This window comes from Pseudopipra pipra, chromosome 2 (assembly GCF_036250125.1).
Source record: "Pseudopipra pipra isolate bDixPip1 chromosome 2, bDixPip1.hap1, whole genome shotgun sequence".
Lineage (NCBI taxonomy): Eukaryota > Metazoa > Chordata > Aves > Passeriformes > Pipridae > Pseudopipra > Pseudopipra pipra.
The window spans coordinates 93,201,094-93,217,780 of NC_087550.1; the positions used below are offsets into that span (position 1 = coordinate 93,201,094).

The window sequence follows — 16,687 nt, forward strand, 5'->3', positions numbered from 1 at the left end:
TAAGTGCCACATCTACGTAGCTTTTAAATACCTCCAAGGATGGAACAGAATGTATCTTAAAATTTGATTACCCTTTTCCACTTTTACATCTTTTAAAAAATAGCACTCAGTGGAGTTTTAGGGTGACAGAAAGCTTTTCCCTTTTCCCACCTCTGGCAGATGTGCTGCCTCAATGCTATGTACTGTTCTGCCCTGGATGCTGGCCTCCCTCCCAGGCTGCACCTCAAGTACTGCTAAAGGACTTGGCTTTCTCTTGATGCCAAACAGGAAAATTTAACAAGTCTCAAAAACCACCTAGAAATCGGAAAATAATTTCCAGCAACCACAAGGGTGTTTCACCTGCAGCCAAAGAGGCTGAATGCAAATTCAGTGCTGAATGCAAGATCTCAGCCTTGCTGCAGAACACTCACACTCATCACAAGTCCTTCAATCATACCTTTGTGTCTTTCACAGTAGAGCTTGAAAACTTGTCTCTGTATATTTTCTTAACAGGCCTATTGCCCCATCTATTTTACTGCACACAATCTTCAGTTTATAAAGTAGTGTTATTTTCTTATTTGTGTTGATGGATGCTTAATACAGCAGATATTATCAAAAGTGGGAGGAGATTCCAGGTAGTGAGAAAAAAATGCCTCTGAGAAAAATGTTTGGCAGTTACAACTTTTTCATTTCTTGACAAGCAAAAATCACTATGTCTCATCCACAATTTATTTTTGGGTTGTTTTTTTTTTTAAATTAGGATATGAAATAGTGAACATTTTGAGATCTGTTTTTTGTTCCATTTAATATTCTTCACAGAATGTGGTACTTCTCAAACAAGACAAATTAAATTGATCTTTCCTGAGAGATAGTCTGCATAAAACCTCAGTAGGTGAGGGAAAATGACTGCTCTTCAGTTTATAGTTCTCTGCTTCATTATGGTAAAGCTGTTAGAAAGGGAAATGTCACTTAGATTTCTTTACATTGTAGGCCACATCCAAACAATCATTTCACACATTCTTGAAACAGAAAGATTGAATTTTTGCTTTAATAGGTTTATGGAAGTAATGCTGTAAGTTTTCTTGAAGGATGACAGTCCTGAACAGTTACTGCTTTGGAAAGAAAAATGTAAGCAAGCATGCACGCAGGTCCTTGTTATTTTGATTACATACTGCCATTTTTTTTCTTACTTTCCCTCTTTCACTCTTACAGTTATTTCCAATCCATAACAAGGATTCTCTTGTCACTGACAAACTTAATGCAATACTGGGTTTTTTCACTTACTTTAAATGCAGTAAGTGCTTTTTGACAAACCATCTATTACACATAAGAGGTTGCATGGGCTTCAATTTCAAATAATTTTTTAAGCTTTATAATGTCCAGATACTTTAAAAAAGTCACAACCATGATCAAGAATTGGCTCCATAAATCCACAAAGATTAACGCAGAGGAACAGGCACACAGAGAGACTCATCCCCAGAGTCCAGTACACCATTTCCTATTCCAACCCACGAGGCATATTGTTTCTAACCCTATCCAATGCTGTCAGCTCTGCTGCACAGTTATTGGTAACTAATCTCCAAGATGCACCAAGTGGTGCATTGAAGTATCTTCAACACTGGTATTTTCAACAGCTAATTTTTAATCATGCTCTTCCTGTACTGTATCTGTTGTCTGTGAAGTCATGTCATGTTTTATAAGATCTAAAAAAGTTTGAAGCGAGATTTCCACAAAATGTCAGGTTTTGCACTCTTGCTATTTCTCAAGCACTTGAAGTTTGTTTCTGCAAAGTTTTGCTCTGAGTTCTTCTCTTTACAAGATCACTTTCAACAGGCTGAAAACTACTCACTCCTTCAACTGCCAGCTCCCTCCCAGAGCCTCAAAACATCAGTGCTGTCCTCTTCCACACATCTGTGTTTACTCATCAGCTGCAACTATGACATCAAGGTTGAACTGCAGCACAGAGCTTTGTCAAAAGCTCAGTAGCTGAATGCCTACTGAAACATGATTTGGTATAACTTGGATGTGCTGATTCCAAGAGCACATCTAAGTGCAAATTTTGGTTCAGCTCATCAGATACTGTTTATCATAACACTGAAAAAAAATATGATTTAATAAAAAATTCAGAAGTACACAAAAATTTCCAAGACAGTAAAGGAAAAATACATTAATGTCAGACAAAAACCATAGCATCTCACAGTACTTCATTGTACATGCTCATATTTTGTCATTGCATACAATGCTTCTGCATGATTATTGTCAGGATGTAGAGCCTGGGAAGGACTTCAAGGAAAGAAGAAGTTTTGGTACCATATGGCCTTTTCCAAGACAGCAGATAAAAAATGGACCAGTCTCCAATCATGTTCCTGAATACTTCATGGCAATGTCTGGATCTCTGAAGAAGAACACTTAGATCCTCTTCACCATTCCCACTTGTGTACCCAAGAGAAAGAGCATTTTCAGGGCTTAATACTGTCACTGCATCAGCAGAGCACAAACAAGCAATGGGCAGAATGGGGAGGTTTAGCATTTTGAACTGTAATTTAAAATTGTGATTCCAAAGGGCAGCATACAGAGGCCTGAGGATGACAGATACAATGCACTGAAAGGCCTGACTTGAAGCTTTAGCTATACCACACCAACACACATGAAAGGAAAAGTCTCTTTGGCCCATGCAGACTGATCTACATTAGCACCCCCCTAAGAGCCATTTGATTCCTTCAAGATCTCAACCAACCCTTTAGAGAAAAACAAGACAGGCATTAAGGAAACAGTCACGTTTGCATCTGTGGTTATTAGTATGGTTGGATCTGCCATTGCTAGGATCCCCTGCTACAAAAGCATAAATCATTAAGTAACTGGCTGGAAGGCTCTACTGAGTAAATCCAAAGAAATGCATAACAATGAACAATCTAGGAAATAATGTTTGAAATTATGTTATCAAAAACAGAAGTCAGAGATTCTTTAAGTATCAAAAAGCTTTCCACAACACAAAGTTACATGTAAAAAGTGTTATCCTACTTCATCTTTCTAAATATCAGATTTCTCTTCACTGTCACATGTATGGACAAATGGGATGTCTTGTAGAGTAATTGGCAGTGGGGCAGAGGGCTGCAAGCAAAGAGTTCTCAAAAAGCAGAAGTTGCTATTAAATGGTTTAATTTTATTGCTTTCATGGAATGAGGCAGTACAGTGTTCAAGAAACTAAATTGTTTGCTTTACAACAGAAAAAATGTTTTTCTTTTCTAGATTTTTAAATGTGTAAAGGCAACAAGGAGAGGTAGCATAGGATTTGGAAAACAAAAACGAATAGCCACAACATACAAATAATTCTTTCACTCTACATCTGCCTTATCTGCCTGCTCTTCCCAACTCCTCAATCCCCAAATAGATTCAGTTTGTACACACTGAGCACATGGACCATTCTCATGCAATATTAGTAACTTAGAGCACCCAAAGCAAATAGTAATAAAAGAAAGTCCATGAAAACTTCTTTGCTAGAGAGAGAACTCTTTAAAAAGAAATACCTCAGCAATGACAGCTGACATTATCTGTGGGGGGAACACAGTAAGGTCTCAGATTCAAAGGTTGTTTAAAAGACTAAATACAAAGGCCTAGTGACTAAACTCATATAATTTCATGTGAATAGCTGCCTCCTTTTAGAAAGGAAAAGGAGTTTATGAAACATTTTAAAACCTATTTTAGGAAGCAATCCCACTATATAATTACTGCCTTTACTGACAATGTTTTGTCAACATGTGTTGTGTTTTTCTGTAAAGCCTAGTCTTCTCAGAACTATATGTTATTTTTCCAATATATATGGGAAACCTTTTGTGAACAGAGAGTCACAAATGCGACTTCTACCTCATGTACTTGTGGCCCAGGTACACACATATGTTTAGCTGTGCTAAACACACCTGCTGAAAAACAATCTAATTCTTATGCAATACTTGCTTAACAGAGTTTTTCTTTCTTAAAGTTCAATAATACAAGTAAGTTTTAAATTAATTCTTTCTGATATAATTACACAACCACACAGATTTATTTTTGGCTCGAACAGTTGAAGCTAATCATAAGCATCACTAAAATCTTCTAACACAATATATGAAATCATACTCCTCTCACAGTCAGAGCAAAAATACTCATCTGTGAGAGCACATACATGTATCCCATATTAAGTTACTTACACGAACTACAAATAAAACCAATGTCCTGCCAAAATTCTGTTATATGGCAAATGTACTAGCAATTCCTTTCAGCAGCACTCTGATCTCCAGCTCCAAAAAACAGCTAAGACCGCAACAATATACAAACAATAGCATTGAGCTTTAGAAGGCAAGACTTTAAAAGTAAGTGTTCAGAAAAATAGAAGCTGTAAGTAAATATTTACACACAGATAATGAGTCCACATTTAGGCTTGTAAATACCAACCTTTTTTGTTGTTCTGTCCAAAATCCAAAGCATGTCGCACATCTTCTTTAATCAGGCATTTTATAGGAGAACAGCACAAATGACACAGCATTTGAGAAACAAATGCAGTCAAAAGGTCCAAGTGTGCATGTTAAACTCTTCTCGAATGCAGTAAAACTGAGAGGCTCAGTGTAGTGCATTTGGCTTTTGCAGTGAACTTGTTACCAAGGAAACCAGCAGCTGCAGGTGTTTTCCCATATACCAGGGAATGAAAATTGAGCAGTGAGATTACTTGTCTCCTCAGTATTTTGTTCACATGGGGTTTTTTGTATCAATAACAAACTACTTCTCAAACTCTGTTAGAAGACCAGACCGCAGTAAAAAATAATTTCAAAAAAGCTTCCCCCACACATGACCTTATTGAACAGTGAATAGCACCTTTAAATGTCTTCCTCTTTATTCTCCTCCAGTCCCCCCTCCAGAAGTGACCTGCCTCCCCTGAATAGTCTCCTTCAATAAGTGTGCAAAGCCCACCCCGTGTCATGGGTTTTCATTCTAAAAAGTGCTTCAACAACTTGGCAAGGCTCCAGCTACATAGAAACAATGCAGACTTGGGACAGGCTGAAGGAATGCCTATTCTGACCATATAGCATAGTTTGCAAAATTGTATCATGCTACAGAGATATCACCGTGACTGATATGATTCATGCTTCTTAGGATGAAAGTACAAATACAAATTTTAATAAAACTCTAATGGAGATGCAAGTAGGAATTCCACTTTCACTGCAGTTCTTCCACAGGACATTAAACCTATAACTCAGTTACACACGCAATGCTTACTTCTCATTTATGCTACAGATGCTCAAGGCCAGATATATAAATTTAAATATGGGCACTGCTTTTTTTTTTTTTTTTACATTAGCCCCTTTTCTCATAATAAGATACCAGAATATTTACCATATCTTCTGAGCTCCAAAAGCTTTTTTCCACTTGTCCTCTTTCAGTGTTATTGATTCAACAGCAGCATCTACTGGGCATGGAAGGGCAAGATTCAATTTCTTAGAAGAGATTAAAGGGCCAGGCACAGTGGCATGCAATACTCACAGCATCTGTCTCTGGATACTTTGGCAGTGGTCACTGTGAAAACAGAAAGGAACTGAACTTTTAAATATGCTTTTGCTCTCTATTCACCTCTCCAAAAGGAAAACAAACCCAACAAAGAGATGGATGAAAGAATAGTAGTGACTTCTTGTTGCCCTCTGGAGATAACATAACACATATACATATTACATTTAGGAATATTACATACACTGGGCTAACAGAACCAGTTGGCAAGAATTCTGCCAGTAGAAGTATTCAAATATTCTTAAAGTTCATGCAATGAAGAGTTTTATTATAAACCTTTTTGCTCTTACAATCTATTTTTCTTCATTGTTAAGCAATTACACAGGTTTTCAAAATAAATAAATAGAAAAACCTCTGCCAAACCAGTACCAACCAAACAGCAGTGACTAATAACCAACCAGATCAGACCAAGCAGAAGTTCTTCAAAACTTCACAAAGAACAAGATTAACACATGTGAACCTACTAAATGCTCAAAACAAGGATTCCAAAGGACTTTGGCCTTATAACACCCAGCATTTGCCTTCCATAATAGAATCTACCAGGGTCTAAATTCTGTAAGTGGAACACAATAATCGAGGGCCACATTTCTGACAGGCTCATCTAAGCAAGCCAAAGAAAATGATGAGGCAGCTCAGCCTCATCCCTTCCTGTGCCCTTCTGCAGAAACTGGTATTTTATCTGCCTGCTGAAAGGCACACACCACAATCAGGGTTCACAATCATACCCCTTGCCTGGCTTTTGACATCTACACAATTCCTTCTTTTAAAAAGCATCCAGATGAGAACAGGAGCCCTATTCCAAGCACTCACTGTGCATCACAAACCAAGTAATTCTTTATTAGATGTACAAATGCTACTGGAGACAGAGAGCAAAACTCAAGACTTTCATTTTACAAGTTGGGGCCTCAGTCATCAGCAAAACAAGTTTCCCGTTGCTACCACCCCCTCTGGTCTAGTGAATCTTCACTCCTTCAACACGGAGTCGTCATCCAAGAAGAGTCCAGCAGCCAGTCAACTGAGCATCCACCCAGACTTCCAGGCTGAGAAGGAAACTGAGGAGCACTCTTTTTGTGGGCAAATGCTCCAATCCCTTTGCTATGACATGTTAGGAACCCCAATGCCTTTTTAACCAGCCTGCATAAAGCTGACTATCCTACCATATGAGAGGCCAAGCAAGGTGTATGCTGGGCACATGTAGCAGCTCAAGAACATCACACATCCCAAACTAAAGATGAATCCTCCTCAGAAAAATTACTGAAGGAATTACACCCTCTTGGACTTAAAACATCTAAATGCTACCAAAGCACCACAAACACTGGCACTGTTCTCTCCTTCATGCCACTGGTAAGCTTTTTCTTCCTTTGCAGTGCAGTGAACTACAGCAAGTCCAGCAGCACTGCTGGAGCCCCTCCAGTTGGTAAAACAGGAAGACAACTCAACTGCTCCCTTTGGGATCAGTCCAGGCTACAAACACTATTTTGATATACTATTATAGAAGGTATCAAAATACTATTTTGATACCTTCTATAATCTCATCAATAGCCTTCCTATGTAAATGTGTTTTGCAAAAGTGAAAAGGGCAGGCAAGGGCCATTTCTGTGGAATGAAGTATGCCAGGGTACACAATACACCACATACCATTGCTCTGCACTGAAACTACACAGAGGCACATTACAGGACACAGAACAGCAAATTTCAGTACATAGTATGGTTCTATAACGTACACTGCATGTTCTAAAATGAGGTGTTTCTCAAAATAAGCAGTAGTACACAGGGAGAAAAGAGTACAATGGCTTAACGTGTGTAACATGGCATTTTTTCTGTATTTTCCCCCTGATTCTCTGACTATAAGCCCTGTCTATGTGGAAAAAAGAATCTTCCAGTATTTCTCCTGGAAAAAACTTCTCCTCATCACAGAGTTCTAGTGAAGAGGACTTCAGGCAGCATTAAGAGACCTGACTCTGCTTTTAGGCCCAACAGCCTTGTCTCAAGTGGATTTTTTGGCAGTTCCAGACAGAATTACAAAGGGCCCCAATACCTTCTCTCCACATAAGTGGCCTCATGCATGTATCTGCACACCTTACTGGAAAAAGAAGCTGCTAGTAAGACTGACTGGTTTTAGAAGACCAGATCTCTAGCTCAAAGCAACCTCAGCAGAGCAACACTGATGTGGTTTCCCTAAAACCTTCACCTTTTGGACATGTTTTCTTGGCAGCAGTTAATCCCAGGCAGTTAATCCCAGGTGGATTTTTGGATGGAAGTGACACGTGTCGCAGGGATACCTCAAAGCCTTCCCCTCCTTCTTCCACACACTTAGTAATCAGCAGAAGTTAAGGTAAGTCTTTGCAAAACAGGTCATCCAAATTTAACAGTGGAGAGTTTTAAGTGACAGACTCCAGATGCAATATCAAATTTACTTCCCTCTTCTCTAAATAGAGTTGTTTAGCAACAGTCAATGGAAATTATATTAGTCTGTTCAATAATTAGTTTAGATGACATTTTAAGATTATGAGCAATAATCTAATTATGTGCAATAAATAATTTTAAAGGATCACAATTTTTCTAATGTACCCTATGATCAACAAATAGGCTTAAGCAGATCTGGTAAGCTGAGTTGGGAAAATAAAACTTATCACTAAGGAACTTAAATTGCCCAAATTAAATACAGTATCTATAGCTGAAGGAAAAGGTTTTCCTTTGACAGCTGGCCATTCAACCAGTTCTGGTCAACTCTAAATCAGCACAATTTTCAGCATCCAAGAAACCAAGCCATATCAGTATGCATCCAGTCTTCAGCTTGTACCTGAAAATAACAAAGGAATTCCTAGATAGCTGTATTTTCAGTGGTAGAAAGATTTCTAAGCACCTTATTTGTGGACATAAATACTTGCAACTATAGCAAAAAGTAAAACTATAGTTGAAAAAAAAAAAAATCAATATTTTATTTCATTATTTTCTACTGTTTACATTACCAAAATACCCTCCTCCTATGCAATGACTTTGACTTTCTAAACACTGAAAGAGAGTGCATCTGATTAATCCCAGCAAATCTGTACATTTGCAAGAAACAGCCCTGAGTAATTCCTCAGTGCCAGAGGCAACAACTGAACCCAACATCTAATCTGGGTACTGGCTAGAACTGAGGCAAAGCAATTCATTTCTATGACAAACAGTCCAGCTGGAAGCCAGTGAGTCTGTCTAACCCCACCACATTTTACCCGTACAGATATGTAGATGACCCTGAAATGACATCAAGACAGCATGTGAAACCTTGTCACTGAGATGGTTTCTATTGCACCTATCCAAGACCTAAAGTTTACATTCACAACTTCTCCATCTTCACGGCCTAAGGAGCAAGTGCCAAATCCCGCCCTTTCAGAAGAATAAGCCAATTTCTAATACAGAGTTTGGGTTTTTTCTGTTTGGATATTATAATCAAGCACATTTGCAAAGATATCCACTGACTACAGATGCAGGAAAATGGGATTTACAGAATGCCCAAACAGGTTAGACATGTAGCCCCTCTTGAATTTCAATTATACTGCTGCTTAGGCACTTTTCCAATTTCTTTGGAGCCACCTGAGGCACCAAAAGCACAAAGGTACTAATGTCAGAGACTAAACAGAATTGACATAGCTTTCCTGTTTTAGTTTCAGCAAGTACCTGAGGCTTCATCCTGCACTAAGAATTCCTGAAAAACAAAGCATAATTTACATCAAACGAGAAAGATTTGTTACATTCAGATGTATCACAAAAGCTAGGAATTTTCATAATAAACTCTTATTGCTTTCTCTTCTGATTAAATGGCTATATATTTCAAATAGATGATAAAGGAAAGTACATCTATAACTACATAATATTAAAATATATAATTCCAAGAAAGTTGTATTAACTTTCACTTGCTGTATTTTGCTGGAGAATAACTTCATATCTCCCTATGTCACATAAAAATGCCACTATTTGAGGAGAGGCCAAATTTCAGTTTACATTCATCACTTCTTACCATGAAAGTATTCTGAACACCATGCAGAACAAAGCAGGTACAGTTGCCCTGTAACTTAATCTTAAAAAGTCCTTGCTTCTTTGTACAGATAATTGCAGTTTGCGTCTCCCTTGGCAAGGAGCTCTCCAAGCACAGAACAGGCAGTGAAATGAAGGCAGAACTCCAGCTATACCTCCCAAGTTCATGTGATCTCCAGCTAAAAAGGAACCCCAGTCAAATTCTTTCTGAGAAGTAAATCACTCTCTAGGAAATAGGAGAATAGAAAGGAAAAATAAATGCTGTGACTGGACTGCTCATTACAACAGGGAAAAAGTAGAACGAAGTGTAACAATGCAGCAAAAGTATTTCCAGTACACCAAGTACCCACAGAAAGTTGTGATGTATAAGCCATTGCAGGACATGTTACTTGGAACATCTCTCTAAAATCTTCCTCAACCGAGTTCAGAGAACTTTGAGGAAAAAATCAAAAATGCTTTCACACCTTTAATAAGGGCTAAGAGGAATTTCAGGCAGGACGGTTTCCTGAAAAAAAAAACTTTTCAGCAAGCAGCAGCTGAACTGAAAGTTCATCAGCTGTGGCACTGAATTACAGACATATATATATTCACACATATGTACACACACACTCTGAATTTTACTGCTGACATATACCAAAATACCTCTCCATAGCTCATTTTTAGCTGGCAGTGCCTTTTTACACTAATGGAACTTTTCTGCTCTAACTTCTTGAACTGAATGATACTAGCTGAACATTAAGTTATTTTTATATATTCCATATTTGCTGCAATTCCCAGGAAATAAGGAATTAGAGTAAGATGTCTAATATTAATTTCATTTAAGAGGCTGGTTAACCTGCATAGCTTAGAAGTCTTAAGAAGAAAATCCGGACAAGACTCCTACTGATTTTAATCAGACTGGATTTTACTGTTCTATTACTCAAAGCAGCAACACAATACAGAAGGTTTACCATGCAAAGGTTCTCTTTTCCATGTTAGATAGATTATTCCAATTAGCTTTAAACCTGTCTCGTTTTGAAAAGTTAAGCTCATAAGAATTTGCCAAATTCCTTCAGTAGAAACTCAGTTTTAATAAAAAGCAGACCATTTAACTAAGACATAAAAACATTGTCTTGCAAACACGTGCTGAGACTGGTACCAGTCCTATAGCAGTCAATAAAGGAACAGGCTTGAAAAGACATTTATTTATAAAATTGATTTCCACTGTAAGCAAATAGCCTTGAACATCGGGAAATGCTAACTGTGCACACATATCTGCTATATCTTACTTGGACATGCACTCACATCAATCAAACTACCAGTACCAAACAAAGCTCCACGTGAATATACTTAAAAGCTCCAGTGTAAAACACATCTAGTCTTTTGGGGACAATCCACTGTCACCAAGCAGACGAAGAACAGCATACAGCAAAACAAATACTCTTCTCTGCCAACTGTCATGGTGATCCCAGAACAATGTTCATAAAACAGAAGATAAATCCTGAATTCTCCCTTCTTGAGCATTGTGACAGATGCCATCTGGGACAACAATAGCTCCCAGCTACGTGCTGGACTGTGTATCACTAAGTGGCTTGTGTATTATAGCTTAGGGACTCCTGCCCTGGTTGGCTTGTATTTAAAGGTAAGAAACGTCATGGGCTATTTAGCACCTGCACGGACAGGCTGAGAAGTACATAATGCCATCTTCATTCCACAGAAGACGTACCAGTGTTAATCAGATGACAGTGTCACTCCCATGAAAAAAAGCAGTTGTGTTGTAGCTGCATATGGATATTCTAACAAAGAGGAAATCTCCAACTGCCTCATGAATTTTTGGTTTAACATGACGTTTTAACTGGGGGGGGGGGAGTAAGCAAACAATGTCAAAAATACTTGGTCTGATATTCATAGCCTCATTTTTCACATATACCTGCTAGCTGAAGTGATAATTCATCAAGTGTAGCACCAAATTACATATATATATATGCACACATACTCTGAATTTTACTGTTGACATTACCAAAATATCTCTCCATAGCTCATTTTTACATCTAGTATATAAGTTACCTATAGATCTAGTACATACTTATATATCTAGTATATAAGCTATCTATATCTAGTTTGTATGATATCCCCTGAAAAAAAAGCTTTTCATCAAGTTGTTACTTAAAGTATGCTGTAATGTACACAGCTTTGGCAATTAAAATTAAAATTCTAGTGAGATATTCTCCAAGAAGCTTTAACATATTAAATATCAAACACCTCCAAAAATCAAGGAACTTTTCAAATAAATTGCATTTTTGTGGAGAAGTCCTTCATTTATGCAATAGCACTCTTTTAGCTACCAATAAAAGCAGTTGCTAAGATAAATTTCAGTTTTCTTATTTTTTAATTAAGATTTTTTAAAGGTTGTCTTTGTAGAACTTGAGGAATAGAAAGGACTGCATCCAAACAACATTAGCTGCTGTTTTTCTGAAAAGTCACTTAATTTGAAACAGTATAATTATTATAACGATGAATACCTACAATGCTTCTGTTGTACATTACTGTTGAAATCTTGTATTTATGCAGTTCTGACTAATGGAGGCAAGGGACTAGAAAGTATAACTGAAGTTATACTATGGGTTCAGAGCATAATCAGAGTTACCAGGATATACAACTGTTTAAGAAACAATATGTTGTTTTTTCCCCACTCTCGTGCAGGTGACGAGTCATCAGTGGTCTTGATAATGTACCCTGACCATACTGTTCCAGTGATCTTGCAGCACATATATTATTCAGTCAAAGCTGTCAGCCTCAGTAATGCCACTGAGCAGTACCTCAAAAGGTGTTTATGTATGGAAAACAAATCAATTTAACATTTTGAGATGATACCACACATTTTTTCCAAGAGCACATGACCGTAACAGATGAGCATCTCAAATGCCTGTGAGTACAACAGCTGATAGTGTGTTTTGCAGCACTGTTACAAGTGTTAGAATTGGCATATCACAGTCCTTAGCTGTCTTCTCAGCTGCCTTGTAATTTCTCATACAAAAGTGCTAAAAATCAGGTAAAATGCTAAAAAGGCACACGTTTTATAATTTAAAATAGTTTAAAAAACTGTCTTCCTACTCATGAAGTGTCATCTTAGGTTAAGTTTGGACCAATGAAACTTCAGACTTCAGTCAGTTGTCACATTTATTCTTGGATTCCTCAAAACCTGGGCAGAGCCTTGATAGTCCCTTACTTTTGTAAAAGCTTTGACTATAGCACCCTCATGGCTACTACATCAGCAATCACTAAGATGTAACATTAGCAAATCTTGATACCACAAAAGGTTTCCTCTGCTTCCTTACCACATCATGGCAGAAGGCTGAAAAACCATGGGAAAAGATTAAATTCCAAACAGACCTGAGCTCAACAGAGAAAACAAACAAACAAAAAATAGCAATTTGAATTTCCATTTGAAAGGGAAATCTCTAGAGCAGAAAAGCCCCATTCAAAAAACAACAAAAAAAATTGTTGTTATGTAAATAACAACAGTGCAGCACTCCTGAAGTCCAATGCCAGACAGGTAGAACATAACAGGCACTAAGAAATTACAGTAATACTGGATTTTTTTTTTAATTATTTTTAAAGACTCGTGACTGTCTTTCATGCCTCCATCCTTTCTCCAGGATCTTTCCATTTTTCAGCCTCTGCTGAAGATGAGGGGAAAGGATGTATTACACACACAATCTGAAATGAGGCAAGAGAACACACAAGTTGATCTGACATTAATTATCATGCTTCCATCTTGGTTATGCTCTGCCATAAGCCAAATTTTGCATGCTGCTTCATCTATTGCTTTCAAGCTAGACTTTTAAAGCTTTCAAGATGCAATATGTTCTCTCTGTGTGCAAACTTGCAGACACAATGAAGACCTGATCTTAATTATAACTTCTAGAAAGACACTGTAGTGAAACTATTGCTGTTAATATATTATCAATAGCACAGCAGATGAGTTCCTGGGGAGGAGGAGGGAATTAAAACTTCAGTAACAGCAACATATGGTTTAATGAAGAGCAGCGAGATGCCCTCCATCATACAGTATTATTAGTCTTCATGAGAGACTAAGAACTCTCACATTTGCTTTCAGAAGCCAAAAATAGAGAAGGGAGAAGACTCCAACATTGTTGGAGTTTATCTTCTCCAGCAACATTTCCCTTTCTGCCTTCTGTCACCTATAAAGCTTAGCTTCACAGAACAAGGGACTATGGCTCTGTTTACCAGCCACAAGAAATACTTGCTTCTTTTCCTAAAATAAATATTTGGATAAGTATTAAAGCTAGAGCAAAACAACTGCTCATTCCACCATATACCCAACAAACAAATTACCCATTTTAAATGTTCACTATGTTATGCCACTGTAGTTCTTTTCAGAGCAGATTCATTTTAGCAGTCCCTTGAGAAAGTCAGAAAATATTAACATGCAGACTGCATCAATTAAGAGTAATAATTTGTTAAAAACCCAAATCCAGTAAAATGGCCACAAACACAATGATTCATTCAGTCCTCAATACTAGAAAAACCAGTATTCATTATGACACAAGAAGAAGCTTCATACTTCATTTAGTTTTAAAGTTTATTAACTTTAGCAGAAAATTATCCATCAGTAAGTTTCTCATGTAGTCTCTGCCTAGTTCTGGAAAAGCTCCTTTCCCAGTCTATACACTATTGTCTTTTTCAAGTCAAAAGAAAACACTTTTTTTTTTTTGAAAATTACATCCTACTTTTTCCAGGCATAAAGAGTATTGTATCATCAGGTGCTTTTCAGTTTCAGTTAATGACTTGCAATTCAGCTGTCGAGTCAGGTATGGATGTAATCCACAATGAAAAGTCTGCTGCATCTCAGGCCAGGAAACTTGGTCCAGAACTTCTTTCACTAAACCTCATATCCCTTGCACATACACTACAGTGATAGAAGGACAGCAGCCACAGCTAAAAGTGAAATTAGCATAGCCAAGTATGTGCAGGCTGTTATAGGCAGTCTCATGCCTATGAAGTGTATGTACAGACTCAGTTCCTGGTCCACCTTCAGTGCTTTCATTCTGATCTGTGCAGCTTACTAAGCTTCCTTTGTAGATCAACCAGTCAACCATTAACTCACCAATACTTAACAGAGAGCACACATGCACTTTCATCTGAACCCAACACAGCTCTGCCCTGAATTTCTGGAGAGGAAGAGTAGTAATTTCCCATTTTAAATCCTTTAGATAACACAAGACAGAAACGTCTCTCCTCTGAGTTCATACTCCAGGCCTGCCTTCCCAGGACTTTTTTGTTTCTTCTTCCACCACAGAAGCACAATCCTCTTAGCCTAGCTTAAAGCACTGAGATGAAACCAAGTACACCTAGCTCACCTCCAGCAGTGGGTTGGTTCACTAGAGATTTCATTAAGAACAGGCTAGAGACTGTGCAAGTTCTTTAAGTAGCCTGTTTAACAATTCTAATTATGTATGAATATTCTCTGCCGAAATCAAGTTCACATTTTCTGTTACTCTATTAGATATGGACAACAAGAAAATTAATACAAGCACATGACCACCTTCTTCCATAACTTACAAAGAGCTCCACTATAAAGTCCAAATATGAGTGATCTCCTTTCAGTTTTCTCTTGCAGTCTAATACACCCTCTTATTTCCACAGAAATCATACCTGACGAACACTGACATCATTCTGTGGAATTACTGCAGGGTTTTTTTGCATCTTTCCTTGTTGCCCTCAAAAGAAATCTCATATTTTGGTGAGGCACCACTAGTACACAAGTAAAATGATTACCCTAATCACTACTTCCTGTTAAGTCAGAGCAAAATATGAGTCATTCTGTAGTAGCACCAACATCATTAGCTCATTACAGCTGAAAGAACGAGCTTTTTTTCTCTTAGGACAAAGGAGTCATATCCTGCCTTATAATTGTATATTAAATGCAAAATCACATTTTAGTGAATTTCACCTTTCTGGTTTTGGATCATCCTTCCAGCTTAGAGAGGTTTGCATTAATATGTGAAGGTATTCTTTAATTACCTACGAGGCTTTACAAAAACCAATTTGCAAAAATGAAATGAAGATGTGTTAATAGAGACCAAATGCCATCAAATGCAATTGCTAATCAAGTCTTAAAATTACAGTCCCTCTGCACTTGTACCAAGGCAAAGGTCACACAGTTTATATATGAATACAACAACCTCCTGCATGGGTAAATATAAGATCAGATGGTATCGTAAAAAAAAAAAAAGGAAACACATATTCTTAGTCCCAGTAACTATAAACTAGAGCTCACTACAGTTTTCTGCTTATGGACCACAGCAACAAAAGCAATGTGGCACAGTGCAGAAGTATTTTGTACTTTCTTCTCAGCAGTTTCAACACTATGACTGTAGGAAGGTAGGTCAGGTTTCTCTGGGATACCTATTTTTTGCTAAACAATTAATTCATAGAATTATTTTAATTTCTTATAATAAGCATCAGCCCTCCTGAGTACAGGTCTTCATTCTTCACTGGCTGCTATTAAATGTTTTTGTGGTGACATCAGCCTCCTCTAAGTGAATACTCAGCTATTCCTTTACTTGGGATCCTGCCCTACTCTCCTTGCCAGAGACACTATTGCTAAAAGTCTTGAAGCCACTAGTCCTCTTCTAAATACAGTTTGGCAGCCAGACAGACAATTTCAAAATATACTATATTTTTCTCACCTGCTGTGCTTTCTGGCACCTCCTGCTTATCTTGCACAAGCTGCATGATATCTGACACCACAACCTGATGGTTTGTATCTTCTTCTTTCTCTTCATTAGGCTGGCTGGCTGTTGCAAAACAATTGCAGCTTCCAGTTTCTTTGCACAGGATCAGGGTCCGATACCAGTAGTCAGACATGAAAATTCTGTAAGCTGATTTCTAAATTTAAAAACAAACAGAAAATCATTTTCTGCAAAATGTAAGGAAAAAACCTAGCTACTTGAAAGAAAATGCTCAAATAATGTTAAGACTGACAGTAATATATATCTTCATTTTATTTGAAGAAAAAATATGCTGTCTACACAACAGCCATCCATGGTATAGTATGCAAAGTAAAAACTCCAAGAGTCCCCTGTAATTTCTTAAAATGCTGATATCATACGTCAGGAAGCTAATGAAAAAAAAAAACCCAAAACAA

The 16,687-nt window shown here is 37.6% G+C and overlaps 1 protein-coding gene across 8 annotated transcripts in view; it reads right to left on the reverse strand.

Annotated features, from left to right (window-relative positions):
- MCF2L (MCF.2 cell line derived transforming sequence like) overlaps nucleotides 1-16,428 on the reverse strand; it is a 150,375-nt gene extending 133,947 nt beyond the window's left edge. For 3 of the 8 annotated variants that reach the window (XM_064646477.1, XM_064646475.1, XM_064646463.1), the window contains exon 1: nucleotides 16,230-16,425. In XM_064646477.1, the coding sequence (XP_064502547.1) occupies nucleotides 16,230-16,407 (178 nt within the window). In that variant the 5' untranslated portion in view covers nucleotides 16,408-16,425. Of the gene's footprint in view, nucleotides 1-4,410; nucleotides 4,563-16,229 lie in introns of those variants that run through there. The other 5 variants (XR_010428523.1, XR_010428524.1, XM_064646469.1 and 2 more) reach the window with 3 other exon arrangements.
- Nucleotides 16,429-16,687: the final 259 nt, after the last annotated feature.